The sequence below is a fragment of the Schistocerca gregaria genome, chromosome 8, assembly GCF_023897955.1.
Source record: "Schistocerca gregaria isolate iqSchGreg1 chromosome 8, iqSchGreg1.2, whole genome shotgun sequence".
NCBI lineage: Eukaryota > Metazoa > Arthropoda > Insecta > Orthoptera > Acrididae > Schistocerca > Schistocerca gregaria.
Genome location: NC_064927.1, coordinates 497533589 through 497560825, shown reverse-complemented (window position 1 = coordinate 497560825; position 27237 = coordinate 497533589). Strand labels below are relative to the sequence as shown.

The following is a 27237-nucleotide window of genomic DNA, read 5'->3' as shown; positions in this document are numbered from 1 at the left end:
AAGGTATCAGATAGATTATATAATGGTAAGACAGAGATTTAGGAACCAGGTTTTAAGTTGTAAGACATTTCCAGGGGCAGATGTGGACTCTGACCACAATCTATTGGTTATGACCTGTAGATTAAAACTGAAGAAACTGCAAAAATGTGAGAAATTAAGGAGATGGGACCTGGATAAACTGAAAGAACCAGAGGTTGTACAGAGTTTCAGAGAGAGCATAAGGGAACAATTGACAGGAATAGGGGAAAGAAATACAGTAGAAGAAGAATGGGTAGCTCTGAGGGATGCAATAGTGAAGGCAGCAGAGGATCAAGTAGGTACAAAGACGAGGGCTGCTAGAAATCCTTGGGTAACAGAAGAAATATTGAATTTAATTGATGAAAGGAAAAAATATAAAAATGCAGTAAATGAAGCAGGCAAAAAGGAATACAAACGTCTCAAAAATGAGATCGACAGGAAGTGCAAAATGGCTAAACAGGGATGGCTAGAGGACAAATGTAAGGATGTAGAAGCTTATCTCACTAGGGGTAAGATAGATACTGCCTACAGGAAAATTAAAGAGACCTTTGGAGAGAAGAGAACCACGTGTATGAATATCAAGAGCTCAGATGGCAGCCCAGTTCTAAGAAAAGAAGGGAAGGCAGAAAGGTGAAAGGAGTATATAGAAGGCTTATACAAGGGCGATGTACTTGAGGACAGTATTATGGAAATAGAAGAGGATGTAGATGAAGACGAAATGGGAGATACGATACTGCGTGAAGAGTTTGACAGAGCACTGAAAGACCTGAGTCGAAACAAGGCCCCCGGAGTAGACAACATTCCATTAGAACTACTGACGGCCTTGGGAGAGCCAGTCATGACAAAACTCTACCAGCTGGTCAGCAAGATGTATGAGACAGGCGAAATACCCTCAGACTTCAAGAAGAATATAATAATTCCAATCCCAAAGAAAGCAGGTGCTGACAGATGTGAAAATTACCGAACTATCAGTTTAATAAGCCACGGCTGCAAAATACTAACACGAATTCTTTACAGACGAATGGAAAAACTGGTAGATGCAGACCTCGGGGAGGATCAGTTTGGATTCCGTCGAAATGTTGGAACACGTGAGGCAATACTGACCTTACGACTTATCTTAGAAGAAAGATTAAGAAAAGGCAAACCTACGTTTCTAGCATTTGTAGACTTAGAGAAAGCTTTTGACAATGTTGACTGGAATACTCTTTTTCAAATTCTAAAGGTGGCAGGGGTAAAATACAGGGAGCGAAAGGCTATTTATAATTTGTACAGAAACCAGATGGCAGTAATAAGAGTCGAGGGGCATGAAAGGGAAGCGGTGGTTGCGAAGGGAGTGAGACAGGGTTGTAGCCTTTCCCCGATGTTATTCAATCTGTATATTGAGCAAGCAATGAAGGAAACAAAAGAAAAATTCGGAGTAGGTATTAAAGTCCATGGAGAAGAAATAAAAACTTTGAGGTTCGCCGATGACATTGTAATTCTGTCAGAGACGGCAAAGGACTTGGAAGAGCAGTTAAACGGAATGGACAGTGTCTTGAAAGGAGGATATAAGATGAACATTAACAAAAGCAAAACGAGGATAATGGAATGTAGTCAAATTAAATCGGGTGATGCTGAGGGAATTAGATTAGGAAATGAGACACTTAAAGTAGTAAAGGAGTTTTGCTATTTAGGAAGTAAAATAACTGATGATGGTCGAAGTAGAGAGGATATAAAATGTAGACTGGCAATGGCAAGGAAAGCGTTTCTGAAGAAGAGAAATTTGTTAACATCGAATATAGATTTAAGTGTCAGGAAGTCGTTTCTGAAAGTATTTGTTTGGAGTGTAGCCATGTATGGAAGTGAAACATGGACGATAACTAGTTTGGACAAGAAGAGAATAGAAGCTATCGAAATGTGGTGCTACAGAAGAATACTGAAGATAAGGTGGATAGATCGCGTAACTAATGAGGAGGTATTGAATAGGATTGGGGAGAAGAGAAGTTTGTGGCACAACTTGACTAGAAGAAGGGATCGGTTGGTAGGACATGTTTTGAGGCATCAAGGGATCACAAATTTAGCATTGGAGGGCAGCGTGGAGGGTAAAAATCGTAGAGGGAGACCGAGAGATGAGTACACTAAGCAGATTCAGAAGGATGTAGGTTGCAGTAGGTACTGGGAGATGAAGCAGCTTGCACAGGATAGAGTAGCATGGAGAGCTGCATCAAACCAGTCTCAGGACTGAAGACAACAACAACAACAAAACATATGCTAAGGAGTAGATGCCCATCTTCCTGGGGCATCAGGACTCCCGGCAATGGCCATCCTGCCAGGTGGCCTTTGCTGTGGCTCAGTGGCACCCGTGGGGAGGGCCCTTGGTCGGAGTAGGTGGCATCAGGGTGGATGACACGCAGTGAAGCGTGGCACATCTTCTCTTGCTGGTGGCCAGCCACCAGCAGCCTCTAAGCGTTCGAGGGCCCATTTTAAGGGTAATGTTTATGATCCCAAATCGTTCCCCTCCCTGGCTACACCGTGGGAGGAACGAAAGGCATTGACTGAAAGTGAGACGTATTCGCCCAGGTATCTTGTCTGTACCAGAGCTGATGGGGAATCCTTTATGTCCGTGAAGCCTCAGTTCTTTGTAGAGCATTTAGAGGACAAGTTTGGGGAGGTGGAGGGCTTGTCCAAAATGTGGTCTGGATCGGTGTTGATAAAAACGGCATCCTCTGCCCAGTCACGAGCCTTGCTCGCCTGTAATAAGCTGGGGGATGTCTCCGTTACTATCACGCCCCATCAAAGTTTGAATATGGTCCAGGGCATTATCTTCCACAGGGATCTCCTTTTACAGTCCGATGACGAGCTGCGCGCCTACTTGGAGCGACGAGGTGTCAATTTCATACGGTGCGTCCACCGGGATCCGAGGGAACATCAGGTTGCCACCGGAGCCTTCATCTTGGCCTTTGAGGGTGACACATTACCTGAGAAGGTCAAGGTGATGGTGTACCGTTGTGATGTAAAGCCATATATCCCTCCCCCGATGCGGTGCTTCAAGTATTGGAAGTTCGGCCTTGTATGTCGCGATTGTGGTCGACCATCCCATCCTGATAATCCCTGTGCCCCGCCTCCCATCTGTCTGAACTATGGAGAACACCATCCGCCTTGCTCGCCGGACTGTCCAATTCTGCAGAAGGAGCGGAAAATCATGGAAATCAAGACCCTCGACCGACTGACGTACACTGAGGCGAAGCAGAAATATGATCGGCTTCATCCAGTGTATATGACATCTTCTTATGCTGCAACTGTCACTCCTGCTACAGTTCCATCAGCTCCAGTCAGCTCTCAGAGTCGAAGGCCCACACCTGCCCCCTTGATGGAGGGGGGCACTAAATTTCCGGTTGCTCCTGCTCCATCTACTTCAGGAGCAACACCCCCACCTACCATCGGGGACATCAGTTCCCCCTTCCCATCTGGAGAAGTGTAAAACTTCTTCCGCTCCTCTCGCCAGGAAGGGGTCCCTTGGGGACCTCCCTTCGCATGTTCCGACCGGTAGAAAAGCAGACAGCTGCAAGTGGCTCAAACAACCACCGGCCCTTGGTCGTAGGGCCCCACGGTCGTTGTCTGTCCCTGAGACTGACTCGGTGAAGCCCTCCCAGCCTGAACCACAGAAGGCACAGCGCGAGAAACAGAAGAAGAAGAAATTTCCCAAGGCACCCATCCCACCGCTTCCTACAAGCTCTGCGTCTGAGGATGCGGTGGAGATTCTGGCGTCCGCTGAGGACCTCGATCTCGCCGGTCCCTCAGACGCCATGGAAAGCACTATCACAGGTGCTCAATCGGAGGCAGCAGGTGACCCAGCGTCGTAATCTGCCTTCCCAGTCCCGTCACGCCTTTCTCAGCCATGGACAACACCATCCTCCAGTGGAACTGCAGCGGTTTCTCCCACCATCTAGCTGAGCTCCGCCAACTTATCAGCCTTCACCCTTTCCTCTGCATTGCTCTGCAGGAAACTTGGTTTCCGGCAATGCGAACCCACATAATCTGTGGCTATCGGGGTTATTATAAGAACCGGGCAGCTTATGAAAGGGTGTCTGGTGGCGTCTGCATCTATGTCCTGAACTCTCTTCACAGCGAGTCTGTACCTCTCCACACACCTTTAGAGGCTGTCGCTGTTCGGGTGTGGACGCCACAGGCTGTTACCGTCTGCAGTCTTTACCTTCCACCGGATGGTGATGTCGTGCAGCATGTCCTGGCTGCTCTGATAGCTCAATTGCCTCCACCTTTCCTGTTACTGGGCGACTTTAACGCCCATAACCATCTGTGGGGTGGGTCAGTGGCAACAGGTCGAGGCGCCATTGTTGAGCATTTATTGGCGCAGCTCGATCTCTCGATATTAAATGATGGTGCCTTCACACACTTCAGTGTGGCGCATGGCACATACTCCGCCATTGACCTTTCGATCTGTAGCCCTAGCCTCTTACCGTCTGTCCAATGGGGAGTGCATGACGACCTGTGTGGTAGTGACCACTTTACGATCTTTCTGTCACTGCCACAGCGTCAGTCTTCTGGGCGCCCTAGCAGATGGACTCTGAATAAGGCTGACTGGGACTTGTTCTCCTCCACTGCCGCTATTGAGCCTCTCTCTAACGATGCCATTGATGCAGTGGTTCAATCGGTCACCACCGGCATCGTTACTGCTGCCGAATCTGCCATTCCCCGTTCTTCTGGGTCCCCTCGGCGGCGGACTGTGCCTTGGTGGTCGCCTGAGATCGCTGAAGCGATTAAAGCTCGCCGGCGGGCGCTGCAGCGTCACAAGCGACATCCCTCAATCGACCACCTTATCTCCTTCAAACGGCTGCGTGCGCAAGCCCGCCGCATTATCCGCCAACGCAAGCAGGAGTGCTGGCAGCGGTATGTGTCCAACATTGGCCTCCATGTCACTCCATCGCAGGTCTGGGCCAAGATTCGACGCCTCTATGGCTATCGGAACCCTGTCAGCGTCCCTGCGCTCTCACTGAATGGAGCAGTTTGTACTGACTCCGACGTCATTGCAAACCGCTTGGCAGAGCACTTTGCCCTGAATTCCGCTTCTGCCAACTACCCCTTGCGCTTCCACTCCATTAAAGAGCGAATGGAACGTCGGAGTCTTTCTTTTCGCACGCACCATCCTGAATTGTACAATGTTCCATTCAGCGAGTGGGAATTTCGCAGTGCCCTCGCCGCTTGTCCTGATACCGCTCCTGGGCCAGATAGCATCCACTCTCAGATGCTGAAACACCTTTCAGTGGACTGCCAGCGACGCCTCATCGACCTATACAACCGTATTTGGGTCGAGGGTGAGTTTCCGTCGCAATTGCGGGAAAGTCTTGTTGTCCCCATTCTGAAACCGGGGAAGAACCCTTTAGAGGCGGACAGCTACCGTCCCATTAGCCTCACCAACGTTCTTTGCAAGTTGCTTGAATGGATGGTGAGCCGGCGCTTGAATTGGGTACTAGAGTCTCGGGGCCTTCTGGCACCGTCTCAGGGTGGGTTCCGTAAAGGCCGCTCTGCTGCCGACTATCTGGTGAGCCTGGAGTCAGCCATCCATACTGCCTTTGCCCGCTGTCAGCATCTGGTCGCTGTCTTTTTCGATATGCGGAAGGTGTATGATACGACATGGCGTCTTCATATCCTTTCTACGCTTCATGGATGGGGTCTTCGGGGCCCTCTGCTGATCTATATCCGCAATTTTCTGTTGTATCGTACCTTCCGCGTGCACGTCGCGTCCTCATATAGTTCCTCCCAAGTCCAGGAGAACGGTGTGCCACAGGTTTCTGTTGTAAGTGTCTGTCTGTTTTTAATAGCCATTAACAGGCTCGCTGTGGCAGTGGGAAATTCTGTCTCCGCTTCCCTGTATGCTGACGACTTCTGCCTTTACTACAGCTCTATTGGCATTGCAGCTGCTGAACGTCAGCTGCAGGGCGCAATCCGCAAGGCACAGTTTTGGGCTGTAGCACATGGTTTTCAGTTCTCGGCCGCCAAGACCTGCGTTATGCACGACGCACTGTTCACCCGGAGCTGCGGCTTTATCTCGACGGCGAGCTTCTTACAGTGGTGGAGTCACATAGGTTTTTGGGGGTGGTTTTTGATGCCCGATTGACTTGGCTGCCTCATATTCGGCAGCTTAAACAGGCGTGTTGGCGGCATCTAAATGCTCTGCGATGCCTCAGCCACATCAGGTGGGGCGCCGACCGATCTACTCTCCTACGGCTTTACCAGGTGTTAATCCAATCCCGTCTGGACTACGGGAGTCTGGCTTATGGCTCAGCATCCCCATCTTCGTTACGGATGCTGGATCCAATCCTCCACAACGGGATACGCCTTGCCATTGGTGCCTTCCGAACCAGCCCTGTGGACAGCATACTTGTGGAGGCAAGTGTCCCTCCCCTGCTGTTACGTCGCCAACGTTTGCTGGCCGCTTATGCTGCCCACGTCTTTAGCTCGCCTCGGCATCCCAACTATCGTCTCCTGTTCCCGCAATCGGTCGTCCATCTGCCAGAACGTCGGCCTCGGTCAGGTTGTACGATCGCGGTCCGAGTCAAAGAGCTTCTTTCTGGGCTTAGGGTTCCCACTGTTCCACCTCCTTTCCGGGCCACATTGCGTACACCCCCATGGTGTGTTCCTCGCCCTTGCCTTCGGCTCGACTTGGCACAGGACCCGAAGGACAGTCCCTCCAGAGGCCTTCCGCTGCCACTTTTATTCCATCCTGGCCACGTATCATGGCTCTGGCGTTGTATACACTGACGGTTTGATGGTTGCTGGTCGTGTTGGTTATGCCCTAACTCTAGGGGACCATTCTGAAGAACGTTCGTTGCCGGCTGGCTGCAGTGTTTACACTGCTGAGCTGGTCGCCATCTTTCTGCCCTAGAGTATATCCGCTCCTGCTCAGGTGACTCCTTCGTTATCTGTAGCGATTCCCTGAGCGGTTTACAAGCTCTCGACCAGTGTTTCCCTCGTTCTCGTCTGGTGATGGCTATCCAGGAGTCCCTGCATACTCTTGCACATTGCGGCTGCTCTGTGGTCTTCGTGTGGACCCCAGGCCATCCTGGGATCCCCGGCAATGAGAATGTTGACCTCCTGGCGAAAGAGGCCACCAGTACATCATCTCTGGACATTGGCCTCCCGGAGGCAGATTTGCGAGCGTTCCTACGCAGCAAAATTCTGGACCATTGGGACACTGAATGGCGCGCCCTGCCTTCACGGAACAAACTTTGGGCCATCAAGGAGGCTACCGGTGTGTGGCGCTCCTCCTTGCGGGCCTCTCGCAAGGAGTCTGTTGTCCTCTGCCAGCTGTGCATTGGGCACACATGGCTGATGCACAGCCACCTATTGCGACATGAGGACCCACCTTTATGTCGCTGTGGCTCCGTTTTGACAGTGGTCCACATTTTATTGGACTGTGCGCTCTGCACTTTTAACAGATGACTCTGCTATGGCTGACTTAGTTTTACGTTTTCTTCGGGCAGGGGATTTTTATCATTTAATCTGAGTGTATCTGTTTTATTTTATTGTTTTTTGTTGATTCTGGCCTTTGGCCTACGATTTTAAACTGAGTTTTTAATGTGTTCTTGGTGGTTGGCTTTTCCTTTTTTATCCCCATGGTCGGCCAACCACCGCCACACTCTGTGTAGTTTTACTTTGTTTTGTCTGTTCTTTGTCTGAGTATCTCTTGTCCTGTGTCATCTGCCGTCTTTCCTGTTGTTCGTTTTTCTTCTCTTTGGGTGGTTTTAGTTTTTTTTGGAAAAAGGGACCGATGACCATAGCAGTCTGGTTCCTTTAATCCCCCAAACCAACCAACCATCAACATAAAATGTCTGAATTTTGCTGTAATGATATAGCTGTCATAACAAATAACAGAAAAGAAGCCAAAGATGCTCTAGAGTCAACACGAAACCTGAGCCAAAACAGGACTACAAATCTCATATGAAAAAATGCTGTGCATGAAGACAAAATCCTACAGACAGACACCCACTGGTAATGAAGTATGGAAAGATAACACAAGTCGGAAGTTTCATATGCCTGGGAGAGATTACACAGAAAACAAGGCTGCACTCAACATCCAATGAAGAAACGCTCACCAAACTACAAAAATCATACAGTTTTACATGGAACCATTACAACAAAAGAAGTGTTTCCTTCAATACCAAATTAAGTCACTATAGTAGAGTAGTCTTACCAGAGGCCTTGTATACCCCAAAAACAACAGTAATCAAGGGAAGAACGAAAATGAAGGAGACGGAAAAAAAGAGAGGAAAATACTGAACATGATCTATGGGCAAGCTTAGAGAGAGGAGATCTGTATACAGAGACTGATAAAAAACTTTACAAACAGACAGACAATTACAAACAACATCAGGAAAAAAAGGGCAAAGTTCTTCAGATATATACATATGATGAATGAAAACAGACTGACCAAGAAGATTTTTAGTATAGTGACAACTAATACACTGAAAACCAACTGGATAAAGGAAATTGTGGAAGACCTCATGAAACTGAGCATCTTCAACAAGAAATGACAGACAGGGAGAAACACATACACAAAATCAGAGAACAGAAGTTTCATTAACACCCGAAAAGAAGAAAACAGGAAAGAAGTGAACAGAAGAGAGGAAGAAGGAACACGGTGAATATATGAGATATTTTTGGGAATAAAAAAGAAAGAGACAGAAAAAATACCATGAGAATTGATTGTGCTTTAATGCTCACCTTGTGGAGGAATTAATGATAATACTACCACTACTACTACTACTACTACTACTACTACTACTAATAATAATAATAATAATAATAATAATAATAATAATAAAGTTTGAACTGAATCCTCAGAGTAAGAGTCCTACTGGCATTTCTCCTGTTTTTTACATGTCCAAATGCCGAGTTCTGTTTACGGTACATTAATAACTGTCAAACAGCTTTTTAACAAATACTGCTGCTTGCCCATTAGCTAAAGAATGTTTCATTCCACAGACTCAAATAATTTTCAGAAACAGTGTCTAATGAGGTACATTTTTAATTTTTTGTTGAGTTGTTCCCAATTTCTTTCTTTGTGTAGGATGAGAGTTGTGGAATATCTCCCTGCCAGAGTGCACTTCTTCATTCTGAACACTCGGGAAGGAGGCAAAGTTTACATCAGAATTATGTCTGTTTCATATATTGTGACTGCATTACTCGCAGTACAACTGAAACTGAGTTTTGTTATTGGAAACAAAAACTATTATGGTATATATGTCTTGGGAAATGAGTGTAAGAATTCCAAGATCCTTCAAAGTCCTCTGCAAGAGATACTGATACCTGTTTTTCATATCATTCTTACTTCTTGCTTCTGCTGAATACATAATTTATTTTTCAGTACTGACTCAGAAGACAATTCCAGAAGACAACATGGGGGGACAATACATACAGCAGGGCAATGCTCTTGCCTATAGGTCTGCACAATAAGAGATGGTTACAAGGATATAAAATACTGAACTGAGTTTCTTGATTAGTTTATCTATGTGTTGACTCAATTTTGAGTTGTTATCCAGGTGAACCCCAAGGACTTTTATTCTGTGGTACTATTGGTCACTATTGCTGGTTTGAAATTTGATAATGTGAGTCTTTGTGATTTTAACAGTTTAGTCGTTAGCTGTGAAACAGTTGGAAGCTTGTTCAGCTGTTACCAGGGCTGTGTCTGTTAAAGATGAGTTTAGACCCTTGATTATATGATTGTGTCATCAGAAAACAGTTTTTCAAAAACACCTTTTAAAGTCACTGAAAGATCATTAATGCATGCTGGAAATGAGCGGGCCAAGTATTTAACCTTGTGGCACTTCACAAACATGTTATATTCATCCATTCGGAAGCTAGTTCCAAGCCAGTGACACAGTCTGCTAATGACACCCTTTGCTTTCTCTGCCAAATGTAAGACTCCATTCAAACAAGAGGGACACTATAAGTGCATCAACATTTTAGTTTGCAAAGTATAATTTCGTGATTCACACACAAAGGCGTGCCACCACCATGATAACTTTTTTCTTATTTAGTTCTGCTAGCATTTCATTTGTGAGATCTTGTATTATTGTTTTCTCTGTGGAAAAGCCTTTATGAAAGTTACATTGAGAGAAAGTTGAATAATTCTGCTCAGTATATGAGTCAGTGTTCTATCTATATTTAAGTCTGTCAGGAATTATGCCCAGAATCACATTTACACATTATCAGTATTGTAACAACTATGCACAAATGTGGCAAAACAACAGGAGGTCATATTTGAAAAATAATGTTTAAGACCTTATTATGTACTGCTAGAGAACAAGCTACCACTCAGAACTGATAGTGGTAAATAAAATATAAAGAAGCAGCTCTGGTGGATCATTATCACATTAGAATACATTTCATACAAGTTCTTTACTTTGTTCTAGTCTGAGCCAAGTAAAGAATGTGATTCTTGACAGCTCTGCTATGACCTTTACCACCATAATTAAGATTTTGTCACGGATTTATCTGCCTTTCCACTTTTAACCATATATTATGTTGTAAATGTCTTTGTGATTTTAATTTTTTATATCTTGTTGCTGAACTTGTATTTATATGTACACATATTTTCCCTGTGTCAGTCACTGTGGCATAAATGTAATTTTATCTTTGATATAACAATTCCCCACATCACACCTCACATATGTGTGTTTCATAATAACATGTTATGAAAGAATAGTTCCTACAAACCATATAGTAGAGATGCTGAGCTGCAGATCACCACAATGAAAAGACTGCCAAAATAAGTAAGCTTTTGGCCAAAAAGGCCTTCATTGAAATTAGACAAAATGCCCAAACACATACATGCAAACACAACTCACACGTCTTACCACAGTCATTGACTGCTGAGGCCATGATCATGTGTGCGTGAGTTGCATTTGCATGAATTTATGTGTATGTGCATGTTGTGTAATTGTGATGAAGGCCTTTTTGGCCCAAAGCGTATTTGCTCAACACTCTTTTTGTTGTGTCTATCTGTGACTTAGCATCTCCATTGTATGGTGAGTAGCGACTATCCTTTTCATAATAAGTCATTAGTCCATCCTCCTGGAGTTTCCATTGTTTCATTGTAACATGTTTGTTTTTTGGTCCAAATCAAAATATTTTCCATAATAAGGTTTCAGGATTTGTAATATGTTGAGATTTCATTTGGCAGTTTACTTCAGAGGCATACTCACCATGTGGGGGAGGAGGTGTGGATGACAGGGGCTTGTTGGTGCGATGTTGCTGTACTGTAGGATACGGAGAAGTTCGCGGGTTCCGCAATGTCGCATGATGCCTGTCACATGGGGATGATAGTGGAGAATAAACTGGCTGCGGCAACAACCAGGAACTGTCTGCAATACCAAAAGAGGAAACTGTTTAAATTTCAAGTGCGCATCCACTTCTACATCTACACTCTGGAAACTACTGTAAGTACATGGCAGAGGGTACGTCCCATTGTACCAGTTATTAGGGTTTCTTCTCATTCTATTCATGTATGGAGTGTAAGGTGGGTCATCAGTTAAAAGCCTCCTTGGATGCTGTAATTAATTGCATTTTGTCCTCGTGGTTCCTATGGGAGCATCATGTAGGGGGTTGTAGTATATTCCTAGAGTCATCATTTATTAAAGTAGCTTCTTGAGACTTTCTAATTAGGCTTTCTCGGGAAAGTTTACTTCTGTCTTCAAGAGTCTGAACAATCTCCCATGGATTAAACATACCTGTGATCATTTTTGTTGCCCTTCTCTATATATGTTCAATATCGTTTGTTAATCCTATTTGGTATTGATCCCAAACACTTGGGCAATATTCTAGTATGAGCCACACGAGTGATTTGCAAACAATCTTCTTTGTAGACTGATTACATTACATTTAATATCTCTACAAAATGTTACACCCAGGTATTTGTATGAGTTGAGTGATTCCAACTGCAACTCATTGATGTTATAGTCATAAGATACTGCACTTTTTGTTTTGTTTTGTGAAGCACACAATTTTACTCTTCTGAATATTTAAAACAAGTTGCCAATATTTGCACCACTTTTAAATCTTATTAAGATCTGACAGAATACCTGTACAGCTTGTCTAAGACAGTACTTCATCATAGATAAATGAATAATCTGCAAAAATTCCAAGGTCACAATTAATATTGTCCATGAGGTCATTAATGTATAAAAGCAGCAAGGTTTCCAATACACTTCCCTGGGGCACATCCAAAGTTGCTCCTACATCTGTCAATGATATTCCATCCAAGATATCTTGCTGCTTCCTCCCTACCAAAAAATCCTTTATCCAGTCACACATTTCACTTGACACCCCATACAATTATACTTTTGATAATAAACATAGATACATTACAGAGCCAAATGCTTTTTGGAAACTGAGAAATACTGCATCTACCTGACTGCTTTGGTGCAAGGCTTTCAGTATGTAATGTGAGAAAAGTGCGAGTTCTGTTTCACATGATTAATGTTTTAGGAATCCATGCTCATTGGCATAGAGGAGGTCATTCTGTTCAAAATATCTCATTACATTTACACTCAAAATATGTTCTAGGATTCTACAACAAACTGATGTCAGGGATATTGGATGGTAGTTTTGTGGGTCACTTCTGCTACCCTTCTTGTAGATGGGCGAGATCTATGCTTTTTTCCACCTACTGGATAAGGTCTTTTGTTTGAGGGACTTATGATAGATTATGGTTAAAAGAGAGGATAACATGGCCACAAATTCAGTACTGAACCTGATAGGGATTCCACCAGGCCCTGGTGCTTTAATAATTTCATCTGTTTCTCAATGCTGCTAACAATGATACCTATTTAACTCATCTTCTCAGTGGTACAAGAATTAAATTGGAACAGTGCTTCTGAGTTTTCCTTTGTAAAGGAACGTTTGAGAACAGAGTTAATCATTCCTGCTTTTGCTTTTCTATCTTCAGTTTCTGTTCCAGTTTTTTAACAGTGACAGCTATGGTACCACTAACAGCCTTGTGATTCTTGAGTTTCTCCCAGCGTATTTGATAATCAAAATATGCACGGGTGTACTGCCGGTCTATAGTGTCCAACGGACACAATATTTCGGCGATCAAACATGTCGCCATAATCAGGTGAACTGACGGACTGAGCTCCTGTGAACGTGCCGGCACGGAGATCTGTACGCTATGGCTGCTCAGGGGAAACTGGGTTCGGTCGCGGCGGCGGCCGATTTAAATACCCTCTGCCCGCGGCGCGCTCCCTCCGCCGTCCGCACCCCACGCCACGGTGGCGCGGTGGAACAGATTGCGACGGCGTCTGAGATGACGTCGGTGTGATGGCTCTGTCCGCCGTAGTCGTCACAACTATGCGTTTGCTCGATTTACTCTTGATTAAACCAATCGCTGGTTCCCAAGCCTTGCTAAGATTGTAGCCACAGTCACGGTTTATGAGGTTGTCATTCGTGCGAATTTCGATGGCCTCTCTAACAACGCTGTCCCAGTATCTTGACGTCTGTACCAGAATCCTCGTGCGGTCATACTCCATAGCGTGATTTTCTGACAAACAATGTTCAGCGACCACCGATTTGCTCGGATACATCAGTCGAGTGTGCCTCTGGTGTTCACGGCATCGATCCTCGATGGTACGCATCGTCTGACCAATATACGACTTGCCACATTGACACAGAATCTGGTACACGCCGGCCTTCCTCAAACCGAGGTCATCTTTGGCGCTCCCCACCAGTGCACGCATTTTATTCGGAGGACAAAACACAGTTTCGACCCAGTGTTTCTTCAGAATGCGGGCGATTTTCCCCGAGAGTGCGCCTGTGTATGGAATAAATGCAGTGCCTACCTCCTCCCTCGTGACTTCATCCATCTCAACAGGTTGTGCTGCAGTGGTTGGGCGGAGAGCACGTTGGATCTGCCACTCTGAGTACCCATTTTTTCGAAACACAGTTCTCAGATGTTCCAATTCCTGGGGTAGACTCTCTGTGTCAGAGATAGTGCGCGCCCTATGTACTAGAGTTTTAAGTACCCCATTCCTCTGTGAAGGGTGGTAGCAGCTGTGCGTGCAAATACAGATCAGTGTGTGTTGTCTTTCGATATACCCCATGACCTAGGGTGCCGTCAGCCCTTCTCCTGACCAAGACGTCAAGGAAAGGTAATTTACCCTCCGTTTCAGTCTCCATAGTGAATTTGATGTTGGGGTGTATGGAGTTTAGATGTGTAAGGAAGTCAAGGAGTTTATCCATACCATGTGGCCAGATGACGAACGTGTCGTCCACGTAACGGAAAAAGCAAGTAGGTTTCCATTCGGATGACGACAGGGCTTCCTCCTCGAAGTTCTCCATGTACAAATTTGCTACCACCGGTGAGAGTGGGCTACCCATGGCGACTCCCTCCGTTTGTTCGTAGTATTCTCCATTAAAAAGAAAATACGTGGAAGTCAAGACATGCCTAAAAAGTTCAGTGGTATTCTCGTCAAACTTCTGACCAATCAACTCTAGCGACTCTCGCAGGGGTACCCTCGTAAACAAGGAAATGACGTCAAAACTCACCATGATATCTGACTCATCCAACCTGAAGCTATCAAGGCGTTTAACAAAATCCACGGAATTATGGATGTCATGAGGGCATTTACCCACATAAGGACTTAATGTTCCCGTCAGGTATTTGGCCAACAAATATGTAGGTGCCCTGATGTTGCTGACAATGGGGCATAATGGTACCTCCTCTTTGTGAACCTTCGGGAGTCCATATAGTCTAGGCGGTACCGGACCTTGGGGTAACGTCATTTCCTTGTTTACGAGGGTACCCCTGCAAGAGTCGCTAGAGTTGATTGGTCAGAGGTTTGACGAAAATACCACTGAACTTTTTAGGCATGTCTTGACTTCCACGTATTTTCTTTTTAATGGAGAATACTACGAACAAACGGAAGTTCTGACAGGAACTTCGGAGATGGGAACTTGCCCTTCAGTATATCCTCTCTTCTCATTAGCCGCCAGGCCTCAACCTCCGCTAATTTCAAGTTGCCGCCACTCATACCTCACCTGTCTTTCAACAACATCTTTGCCTGTGTACTTCCACCTCGACTGACATCTCTGCCCAAACTCTTTGCCTTTACAAATGTCTGCTTGTGTCTGTGTATGTGCGGATGGATATGTGTGTGTGTGTGTGCGAGTGTATACCTGTCCTTTTTCCCCCTTAAGGTAAGTCTTTCTGCTCCCAGGATTGGAATGACTCCTTACCCTCTCCCTTAAAACCCACATCCTTTCGTCTTTCCCTCTCCTTCCCTCTTTCCTGAAGAAGCAACCGTTGGTTGTGAAAGCTTGAATTTTGTGTTTGTTTGTGTATCTATCGACCTGCCAGCGCTTTTGTTTGGTAAGTCACATCAACTTTGTTTATAGATATATTTTTCCCACGTGGAATGTTTCCCTCTATTATAACCCTATGCTTTGTTTTACATCTATTATTCAGTAACCTCTGTTTGTTTGGAAGTTTCTTTAGAGTGACTTGATACCATGGAGGCCCTTCCACTGTGACCTGTTGCACTGGGTACATATCTATTCAATGCATAGTCAACTATTGATTATTTGGGATAATGAAGGAATAAGAGTAAGAAAGGATACCTTATAATAGTACTTTACACTCGAACTTAAGAGTTTGCTAATTCAAATTTTTCCCCCTGTGGTTATATGGATTACACTTGAGCATTAGTTGTCAAAAATAAAATGAGATGGACTTTCTTACTGCCAAACCTATACTTTTTTGTTCTTTGTTTCTGAAAACTACAGCACAGCAGTGTACTCTTACTGCAGATTAAAAAAAAAATGAAATGAAATAAAAGAAGTTTAAAGTTGTTCAGCATGGAGTCATGTTTACAAATTAATTTGTGGTGCGAATTTAAAATGAATCATTTCACATAATTTAAGTTTATCATGCAAAATGATCCATGGAACACAAGACTAACTAAATAATGGGGTTCATGATTCACTTATATTTAAGGATGTTTCTGTTATTAAATATTCGAGAAAGATTTTCATTCATGAGAAGGGCCCTTAATTGGGCACTATTTACTCATCTCCATTTTTTCTAAATGGATGTTACTGCTGCCAATTTTAATTTTTCAGAAAATACACCTTGAGAATTGTCAGCTGTCTGCAAAGATGGAAGGACAGTGTGTTTGCCTGTGCGCTTCTCCCACTAACCTGCCTCCTCATCCCCCACCCCCCCTCTCCTCCCCATCGTTTTTGCATTCACCAAATAAGAATCAGTTTTTATTTGTTTTGATCAGGGTACTTGCTTCCTTACCTCATGCTTTTGCACTGATATCTAATATTTCATTTTATAACTTTGTGACATCTTGTCTACTGATTGATGTTTGTGAAATGGTGAAATTGTGTAGGCATACTCTATTGTTATCCTTATTAAATGTAAAAGCTATTTATTTCAAGATTCTGAAAAGAATCTGATACCTGTGTAAATAGATTGTTCTAAATTAGTTTTGAAGTGTTGTAGAATAATGGATATACTAAACTCAGTTGAAAATGTGAAAAGTTGAAATGAACAATTTCTTTCATTCATTGTACTTTGTGAGAAAATGGAAGCTATCTTTTAAAAATATATTTAATTTTTTTTCTATTTGTCAACATTAATGTCAGCAATAGAGTTCACACACGCAAAATTAACTCATTATAAATTAAAGAAAACTTACATTGAGGGTACTGCGTCTGCTGAGTTTGAGGATATCCTTGCATGAATTCTCTTTGATAAATGTTATCAGGTCGTTCCTTTGCATCCAGAAATGCTTTAGCAAAGGGATTATACTTTATTTTTAATGATGTTACCTGAAATAATAATTAAAAATACAATACAATGTACAGAAATATGTCTATCACTCTTCATTTTAACGAGAGTGTGGTAAATCAAGTTATCAATTAATAACAAGAAAGAATAACAAGGAACTAAGACTCTTAAAAACATTGAAAGCCAAAGGTTTTATGCAATGTCTCTGATAACAGAGTATGGTGCCATTTTTTCAGAAACTTTTTAAAAAGCTTTTACAAAATCTTTTAACTGTTTATATCACAAACAAATCACAAAATTAAATTTTATATCTAGATTTGGTTGTTCACGTAACTATCCTCAGAGGTGGATGAACAAGCAGAAATGAAAATTGCAATTATGGTTAAGAAATTGTGTCAACACATACAGTAAGGTTAGACTGAATTGTCTGTATGTCTTGGTACATTCTCATATAAGAGAAAACTTCAATAGATGCTGGCTATATTAACAAAATAAAAAAAGAGTGATTCTAAACAATGTTTATTGAAATTGATCCTGCTCCCATAAGGATTTTAACAGGCCACAAATAAGTTTGGTCTTTTTACCACACTTGCACATTTTATCTTACTATTTTTACACATTACATTTTGTAACAATGAATTACAAAAATTTTATACTCAGGCACAATTTTAATACTCACAGTTTAGAATTACTCTTTTGTATCTTGTTGGTATACCGAGCACTTTATTGAAGTTGTGTCTTATACAACAATGTACCAAGATATGCAGGTGAAGTGGTGTAAACTTACAGTATATGTTGAGATGTCTGTACCATGATATTTTTCTGTTTTTGTAGGAAAATTTTTTTTCAAAATACTTGAGATTGCTTCCTCCATTTCCTGATAACATCAGGTATTACTATAATGAGAAATAAAATAAAAAGGTAGCAAATATTATGAAGTTCACTACACATAAAAGTTGTTTCAATTATGCAGTCTGTAGTTGAAAACCTGTACATGAAATTTAAGCCTACATCAGTGATGTGGCACTGATGGTGCAAAACTCTGTCCTAATTACGCAGAAAATATAAAGAGAGAAAACATTGCTGCTGAAACTGTTGTCAGTCTGCACAATGAATAATTCTTTTTTACTGGTTTAATATTCCATCTGATGGAGATGGAGCAGCAGTTGTCACACAAGATCATGGAAAAGGCGGCCATGTCTTTATCCAAACTCCTATCAGCACTCTGCACCTTGCCACTAGTGTACATAACTGTGATGTGATGCCATTTTGTTCATGGTTCATGTTACATCATTCCAGTGAGCTCTGGAAAATACTGATGACATGATATCAATACAATATTTACTGCTACATTGTTTTTCTTTTTCTGTGAAGTCTGTGTAGAAGAGAGGAGAAGAAAAGAGGATAGGGTAATAATTTTTGCATGCTCAATCTAACAGTTTTTCAATATATTGTTTCAAGTATTTATGTATAACAAGAAACTACACTCTATTCCATTAGAATCATGTAGATGAGTGTTGATCGTACATAGTTGATATGCACAAAGCAAAGGCAAACTGTGACTTCTCAGGCAAGTTTATAAACTTTTACAGACAAATTTTCTTTAGTTATCTTAAAAATATGGTTCATACTTTGTTGATAACAAAAAATATAGCACTATATATTAACACTCCTTACACACAAATATTACAGTATCATACTTTGAATTTCCTTAGATATGAAGGATAGAAACAAGTGTAACTTCAGGTGTGCCCCAGGGCAGCGTAATAGGTTTGCTGCTTTTTTCAATTTACATTAACATTCTGGTAGATGGTATTGACAGTGGCATTAGACTGTTTGCCGATGATGCTGTCATCTACAGGAAAGTAGTATTACATGAAAGTTGTGAAGAAATCAATGAGAATTTGCAGAAAATAAATGTGTGGTGTAATGAATGGCAGTTATCTCTAAATATTAGTAAGTCCTACTGTGTATAACAAGGAAAAAATCCCCATTAATGCATGAGTACAAAATAAATGCCATGTCTTTGGAAGCGGTAACATCCATCAAGTATCTGGATGTTACTATTCGAAATGATCTCAAATGGAAAAATCAGATTATGGAAGTAATGGGTAAGGCAAATTCTAGGTTGCAGTTTATTGGTAGTATCCTGAAGTGATGCAGTCCTTCAACAAAGGAAATAGCTTACAATACATTAGTTCATCCAGTCTTAGAGTACTGTTCATCTGTATTGGACCCTTACCAGTTGGGTCTGATTCAAGAGATTGAGAAGGTCCGAAGAAAAGAGTGGCAAGATTTGTGACTGGTACATTTAGCCATCGCAAGAGTGTTAGGAATCTCATAGAAAGTTTGAAGTGGAACACACTTGCAGGTAGACAGCGCGCCTAAATGGAAGGGGGTGCTCATTACATTCTGAAATCCAATCTTCACTGAGGGTGTAGAGCATATATTACTACTACCAATTATCAAATCACACAATGATCACCATTCAAAGATAAGGGAAATCAGAGCTTATACTGAGGTGTTCAAACAGTCTTTTTTCCCTCGGACGATCTGCGAGTGGAACAGAGAAGATGAAATATGACTTTGGTGCGAATTGTACCCTCTGCCACACACCACTTGGTGGCTAGTGGAGTATATATGTAGATGTAGATAGTACAAAAAAAGGGATCTGTAGGAAATACTTGATAGAACACCTGACCTGTTTCAAATACATTTCACAAAGAGGTTACACAATATTTGAAACTATTTAGGCACATAAAATGCTACTGTACCCTCTACAGAAATACTTCAAATACAGAAAAAATGGTCTCTATACAAAACAAAAATAAATGAAGTTGTTACCCCAAAAATATACTAACACCTTCACACTCACCTCTTCATTTTGGTAAGCAGTAACAGCAATGAATTGTGTCTCTGGGAAAGGGTATGTAAGAACTCTGCGTTGCTCTGATCCGACCTTTACTAGGTGAACTCTAGGCTCATATTTGTGGAGAGAGTTCAACATTATCTGCTACAAAATAAATGCAACAAAACAATTAAGTGTAGCAGTATATTTTTATTTACAGTGTTTATTATGTATAAGAATAGTAGTTAGTGAACTTAAAAATCATAAACATTGTTCCCATGACAATTATTTAGTTAAGAAAACATTATTTAGCTAGTGTGATACAGTCAAGTGAAAAGCTACACGTTTCTGACAGCATTGTAAAATACTGAATTGCAATATTTAAACTGTATTCAGTGCTGAAGCCTTGTGAAAGGTGCAAATTGCCTGAAAAAAAAAAAAAAATGTAGCTGTAAAGTAGAAACACCACACATGCACAAGCATTGATGACAGTAATACAAGTGCAGAGTTGGCAAGAAGACTGGTAACTACCAGAATGTATCAAGCAGTGATCAACCTCAGGCACCATTATATGAAAATGCGTAGCCTGCATTTAACGAACACTTGTAGCTTTGGTACAGTGCTGGATACATCTACACATCTCACATCCTTTCTGTAGCTGTTTCTTCAGAATCATGCAGCCGTGCTGTTCCTCCAAGATAACACACATTTCCCTTAGTAGATGTTCATCAGCCACCCTGCCTAGCATTATAACCAGACCTATGTCCAACTGAGCGTGGTGGAATGAAGTTACGCTTGAGACACATAACTGGAAACATCCCTTCATCTGTTGCAACAATGGGTGAAGGTAGCATTGAAAACTATATTACTACTACCACTACTGCTACTACTGCTGTTGCATGAAATTGTACTGGAGATAAATGTGACAATTTATATTTCAAAACACACGGCTAATACTCCTATGCAGTTGTGCACCATATGTTGGTTTGATCCTGGGTTTAAGACCTCTCTTGGTAATTTCTTCTGCTTGCTTCCCCCTCTGCCTATGAAGAAGAATGTGCCCCATTAAAAATTATTTTTAATATAAGGCCTTGAATTGAAACCTATAGAAGTACTGTATACACTGATCAGGCAGAACACTATTACCACCTACTGAATAGTCGGTATGCCCACCTTTGGCACGGATAACAGTGGTAACGCCTCTTGGCATGGAAGCAATGCGGCCTTGATAGGTCGCTGGAGGGAGCTGGTGCCCCATCTGCACACACCAAGTCAACTAATTCCAATAAATTCTGGGATAGGGGTGGGGAGGGTCGGGGGGTGAGGAGGGGGAGGGGGGGCAATGAGCTCTGATGCAATATTCAGTGACATCCTAGTTGTATTCGATCAGGTTCAGACCTGGTGAGCTCAGGGGTCAGCACGTCAATTGGAACTCGCTACTGTGCTCCTCGAACCACTCCATCACGCTCCTGGCCTTGTGACATGGTGCATTATCTTGTTGAAGAATGCCATTGCCATGGGGAAATATGATTGTCATGAGGGGGTGTATGTAATGTGCAGCCAGTGTGCGATACTCCTTAGCCATCGTGGTGCCTTGCACGAGCTCCACTACATCCATGTATGCTGGCATGAATGTTCTGCAGTGCATAATGGAGAGGCCACCAGCCTGTCTCCATCCCACAATACAGGCATCCAGCAGCTTTTCCACTGGAAGACAGATTTTTGCCCTCCCATTGTCACGCTGAAGAAGTTATCAGGACTTATCAGACTGTCCAACACTCTATCACTGTTCCAACATCCGGTGTCAATGGTCACATGCCCATTTCAGTCATCGTTTCTGATGTCATGGTGTTAACATTTACACATGCATCAGGCCTTGGCTGTAGAGCCTCATCATTCATTGCACTGTTTTCAGACACACATGTATCTATCCAACATCAAAGTCTGATGTTAGTTTTATAAAGAGGGATGGCCACCCAACCCCACAACATCTGGACGTTGTTCCAGCTTGGTTTTGTCACATGTTGAAGACATTCACCACAGCACTCCTCAGAAGTCTGACAAGTTATGCAGTTTCTGAAATTCTCATGCTGAGCCTCCAGTCCATCATAGTCTGCTCTCGGTCAAGCTCAGATAGATTGAGTGTCCTCCTCATTTTACATGCTGACATCATGCTCACTAATACTGGTCTCGATACTGTATGCAGCACACATGTGTCTGACTAGCAGTTGTTCCTCACCAGGTGACACTGCTGTCACCTGGCTGGATTTATTTATATTGGCAGCAAGACAGTGGTCATAATATTCTGCCTGATCAATGTATGTTACTCATCTATAAATTATCACATGGAGATCTCATATATATTGCAATCAAATTTCACATATAAACACTTGAAATTAGGTGACTCATTGAGTTTTCCCCTCCCTAAACTATACTCATACTGCCCTGTATTTCCTGTAGCAGAAACCAACCAATAGTCTGTTGCCTGCACAATCATCTTATTCTGTTGTAAACTGTGATGTTGTTTGGAAACTATCTACAGTGATATCAGAATGGTCACCAGTACCTTTGTCAGTTATATGTATTATAAACAATAATCGCCATTTCCTCTCGTATTCCTGAATATTTCAATTTTCTCTGAGGTTTATTTACCTATCCTTGTGCTCTGGGATCTACATTGCAGAACTGTCTTTACCAGAAGCACCTCTCTTTGCTCAGTTTCAACATAATGTGATGTCTGCATCAAGAATTCATGATGAACTCAGTTAACTACCTTTGACAGGTAAACTGGTTCAGTCCAGTTGCCCTTCCCCCTTCCCATCTAATATGCTTGCCGTGTACTGAACAGATTATTTAACAGTGTAAAACATGTGAACAGAACGTTGTTCATATGGGACTACTGCTTTGCAACATTCTGTAACTCTATATTTTTCACTCATTCATCTTACCACACATGGATTACCTTCCACATCACTGTAATGTAGTTTCTTACGTGATTAGGTGAGAAGTTCATCCTTATCACCACTACCAGTATGTAATCGAGAAAAGAGTTTACGGCAGATCACAAAAATATCCAAAATTTCAATGTCAAAAATGATTAAGAGAAATCACTAAATAGTTTTAAATGAATTTTGAGACAGTGTCATACAATCTTCGTAGTGGCACATAGATTTTTTTTTTTAATATGGTAGCTCACAACATTTAGTAAGAAGGGAAAGAGTGGGTAATTTTAGGAAACTTTAGTATCTATAGTAAGGATGAAGATGGACATATTAATAATGAGACAGTTAAGCTAAACAATAATAAACTCCAGTTGCAATTTCCAAATAAAGTAAGGTTACATAATCACTGTATATCTAATATGTGTAAGATCCTAACACTTTAAGGAAGAATACTAGTAACGAGAAGAAAACCACATAAATGGTTAACATCATGTCAGAGTAGAGATGCAAATACAGTGACATATTTATTTGTATTACTGTTATTAACAATAAAATATGCCACTATAATGATTGGTAAAGATAACCAATTACACAAAGAAATGAACAGAGCACCAAGCAATGAAATGTCATTTATGAATATTTGAATTAGTTCATTACATTTCTACCATCAACAAAGAAAAAAAGAATACTCATGCAACTCATCAGTGTTACTAGATGACCTCACACAAACCATCCCTTACCTGTCCATTTCCATCTGTCTTGTTTGTGAGCTTAACCTTTGCAAATGAAATGGGCTCTTTCATCCAGTGAGCACCAAAGTTGGGTGATTCTGGGTGAATGTATATGGGATTTGGAGGTGGCACCTCTGCCTTCCCCCCTGGTACCCATTCACCATTCACATACTTCCATCTGAAACAGTTGAGACTCTGTGAGTACTTACTCATGAACACTGGTTTAATTTCCTTCTGTAGTTATCAGTCTTGCAGTGATGTGTAAGTAAATTTTTATATTAAAAGTTTGCATCTGCAGCAATTAGATTTTAACAGTGTACCTGACATACACTATGTGATCAAAAGTATCTGGACACCTGGCTGAAAATGACTTACAATTTCGTGATGTCATCCATTGGTATTGCTGGAATTCAATATGGTGTTGGCCCACCCTTAGACTTGATGACAGCTTCCACTCTCACAGGCATATGTTCAGTCAGGTGCTGGAAGGTTTCTTGGAAAATGGCAGCCCATTCTTCATGGAGTACTGCACTGAGGAGAGGCATTGATGTCAGTCGGTGAGGCCTGGCATGGAGTTGGTGTTCCAAAACATCCCAAAGGTGTTCTATAAGATTCAGGTCAGGACTCTGTGCAGGCCAGTCCAGTACAGGGATGTTATTGTCATGTAACCACTCTGCCACAACCATGCATTATGAACAGGCATTCGATACTGTTGAAACATGCGATTGCCAGTCCCAAATTGCTCTTCAACAATGGGAAACAAGAAGGTGCTTAAAACATCAATGTAGGCCTGTGCTGCGATAGTGCCATGCAAAAAAACAAGGGGTGCAAAACCTCTCCATGAAAAGCACGACCACACCATAACACCACCGCCTCCAAATTTTACTGTTGGTACTACACATGGTGGCAGATGATGTTCATTGGGCATTTGCCATACCCACACCCCGCCATCAGATTGCCACACTGTGTACCATGATTCGTCACTCCACACAATGTTTTTCTAATGTTCAAATGCACAATGTTTACTCTCCTTACACCAAGTGAGGCATCATTTGGCATTTACCGGCGTGATGTGTGACTTATGAGCAGCTGCTCGATCTGTTTTCTCACCTCCAGCCTAACTGTCATATTACATGCAGTGGATCCTGATGCACTTTGGAATTCTTGTGTGATTGTCTGCCTATTGCACGCTACGACCCTCTTCATCTGTCGGCAGTCTCTGTTAGTCAACAGACGAGGTCAGCCCTTATGCTTTTGTGCTGTAGGTGTCCCTTCACGTTTCCACTTCACTATCACATCAGAAACAGTGGACTTATGAATGTTTAGGAGTGTGGAAATCTCACGTACAGATGTATGACACAAGTGACATCCAATCACCTGACCATGTTCGACATCTGTAAGTTCCACAGAGTGCCCCATTCTGCTCTCTCACAATGTCTAATGACTACTAAGGTCGCTGATACGGAGTACCTGGCAGTAGGTGGCAGCACAATGCACCTAATATGAAAAATGTGTGTTTTTGGGAGTGCCCGGATACTTTTGATCACATGTAGTTGATTTGAATGACAAAAATGTGAAATTCACAGAGCACACGACTTAACAGAAAATCCATTTGTATAGGCAGATTTGGATGAATGTTTTTGTAATATGCCCTCCTAGCAAATTACAGTACATTGTCACCATATGATAAACGAGAAGAAGGATAACATGCCTCTTTCTGTAATGGAAACTCAGAACTGTGACTTGTTTCCAGTTGTCTATTTATACAATACCTGTGTTGCAATCTCTTAAATTAACATACTATTTTCTGCTATGGAGAAATAATTCTATTAAATGTCACAAAAGTATATTTAGTACATCAGAATGTTATGATCTGCAAATTAATGGTACTGGCATAGTCACAGAAAATGCTAAATGGGGAATTATTTGTTCTTCATGATATTATCCTCACCGCGACATACTTTTTGAGCAGAAGTGCGTGGTCTGTCATACATTTGTAAATGATCCGTGTGCAGGCGTATATAAGTTATGATCAAATGTTGGAAGAAATGACACAAAATTGTTCCACCAGAGTTACTATGTGTAGCCAGCACCAGATAGTAGCATATGAACTAATTGCAAGTTTCTGATGAGGTAGACCTGCAGTGATGAACATATTTGTGATGTTATATGTTGTTTATATGTAGTGTAATGCAATGACTACAGAACACATGTGTAAAAGTAAGTGGGGATAACTTGATGGACCACAGTCTGCTTCTATTACTGCTCAGTTAATCAAACTTAGATAAAGATAAACCAAATGGTATCTGCAACAACATATTTCTATTACAAGAACAGTAGCACATTTCCAGTGACATGTTTTTTCACCATAGCACTGTGCTTTTCAATGCACTTGCTGCATAACTGCACAAGTTTTCTGATATCCTCACAAAAAGTTTTTCAGTGGAGCAGCAAGCCAAGTATGCATCACTTCCTTCAACGATTCACTGAAGATAAATCAATTGCCTCTCAAACCATCTCTGAGTGGATCAAATAAATGGAAATCTGAGGACCTCAGATAATGACTGTGCACCATCCAACACCTAAATGTGCATATTCTGAACAGTTTGAACAGTGTGGATGGCACTATACTGATTCAAATTGTCATGCTAAAAGAAAAAGAAGGTCGTGTGACAACAAACCTTATTGTTTTTTTTTTTTTTCAAACTCATTACAAAGTAATTACAAAGCATGTCAGTGTAATATTGACTCTTCACTGTTTGGCCCTTTTTCGTTCTGAAAAACTGTGCACTTCACTTTACATGCAGAGGATTGACTTCTGACTGTTTTTTGGCTGTAGGTCTTGTGGCATCCCATCACATAACATTTCTGTGGGGAAGTCCACAGCACAGCATTAGGCTCTGAAAAGTGTGGAGGAGAGCCGCATGAACAAAATACAAAAATGATATGTAGCTTAGATGGACTGCTTAGAAACAGTATACTGATGGGAACTGTGTCTTTGTAAGGAGTCAAGTGAGATAAGGCACAGTCTGTGGGTGCAGGCAAGCAGTGAGTGGCCGTCTCCACTATCTGACTGAGCACACTGCTCCATGCTGCCACCATGTGTAAGTGATTATGAGGGCCTACCATAGAACAAGCAAGCAGACCACTCCAAGAAAGTCAAAGAAGTAGCAAATACATGAAAGAGACTGGTTGACTTTGGAAAGTCCAGATTAAGAGTTACTGTCATGTAGCTGTGAATTGTAACTGTGTGAGCTTATGGAAGAAGATACAGTACTTAAAGCAAAGTCACTGTTGGAAAGAATTACATAGCTAAAGATAGCAGAAACCTTGCTCTTTCAGTGAAGCACTTGCACTTCGGAAAAGAAGTAACTGAGCATGGCAAGAAGTCAAATTGGAACTGACTGACAGGGCCTGCTTGTAACTAACTGTCAATCCAGTGTTAACATACTGTACATTCAACCAGCCAAAGAGAAGGCAGCGTTACACATGGTGTTAAGTACATTGGAGCACAGAAGCACCAGGAAACATGATAAAGTCACAATGTGATACATTTCCATTACATACTTTGGCCTCTGGCCCCTGGTTCAAAGTGATGAACTAATGTTTAATTTTCACTGGTGATTCATTTCCAAAACATTTCAGTGGTCCAGTAGCTGCTGATGGACCCTCACACAGATGTGCTTGTGCTCTCCATTGAGTTATTCTGGGAGTCATGCTGCACAGACTTTACAAAAATTGAGCCTGTTATTGATAATGTCATATGTGGAATGATGATTAGTGTACACTTAGTTTGGCATTTTATCAGTAATCACTTCTCAGTTTTTCAGAATCGGGTCTTGGGCTTGTGAAATGTTGGCATCAGCAATGGATGTGGGTGAATGTCCTTCACACTTCTTTAGTGACTTT

The 27237-nt window shown here is 42.0% G+C and overlaps 1 protein-coding gene across 1 annotated transcript in view; it reads right to left on the bottom strand.

The window, feature by feature from the left end:
• The window catches only part of LOC126285343 (T-related protein-like), a 266059-nt gene that overhangs the window by 15559 nt on the left and 223263 nt on the right, over window positions 1–27237 (bottom strand). Inside the window, exons 4-7 of the mRNA XM_049984658.1 lie at window positions 23338–23506; window positions 19683–19820; window positions 16716–16848; window positions 11223–11381 (exon numbers count right to left, since the gene is read on the bottom strand). Of these exons, the coding sequence (XP_049840615.1) occupies window positions 11223–11381; window positions 16716–16848; window positions 19683–19820; window positions 23338–23506 (599 nt within the window). The remainder of the gene's footprint in view (window positions 1–11222; window positions 11382–16715; window positions 16849–19682; window positions 19821–23337; window positions 23507–27237) is intronic.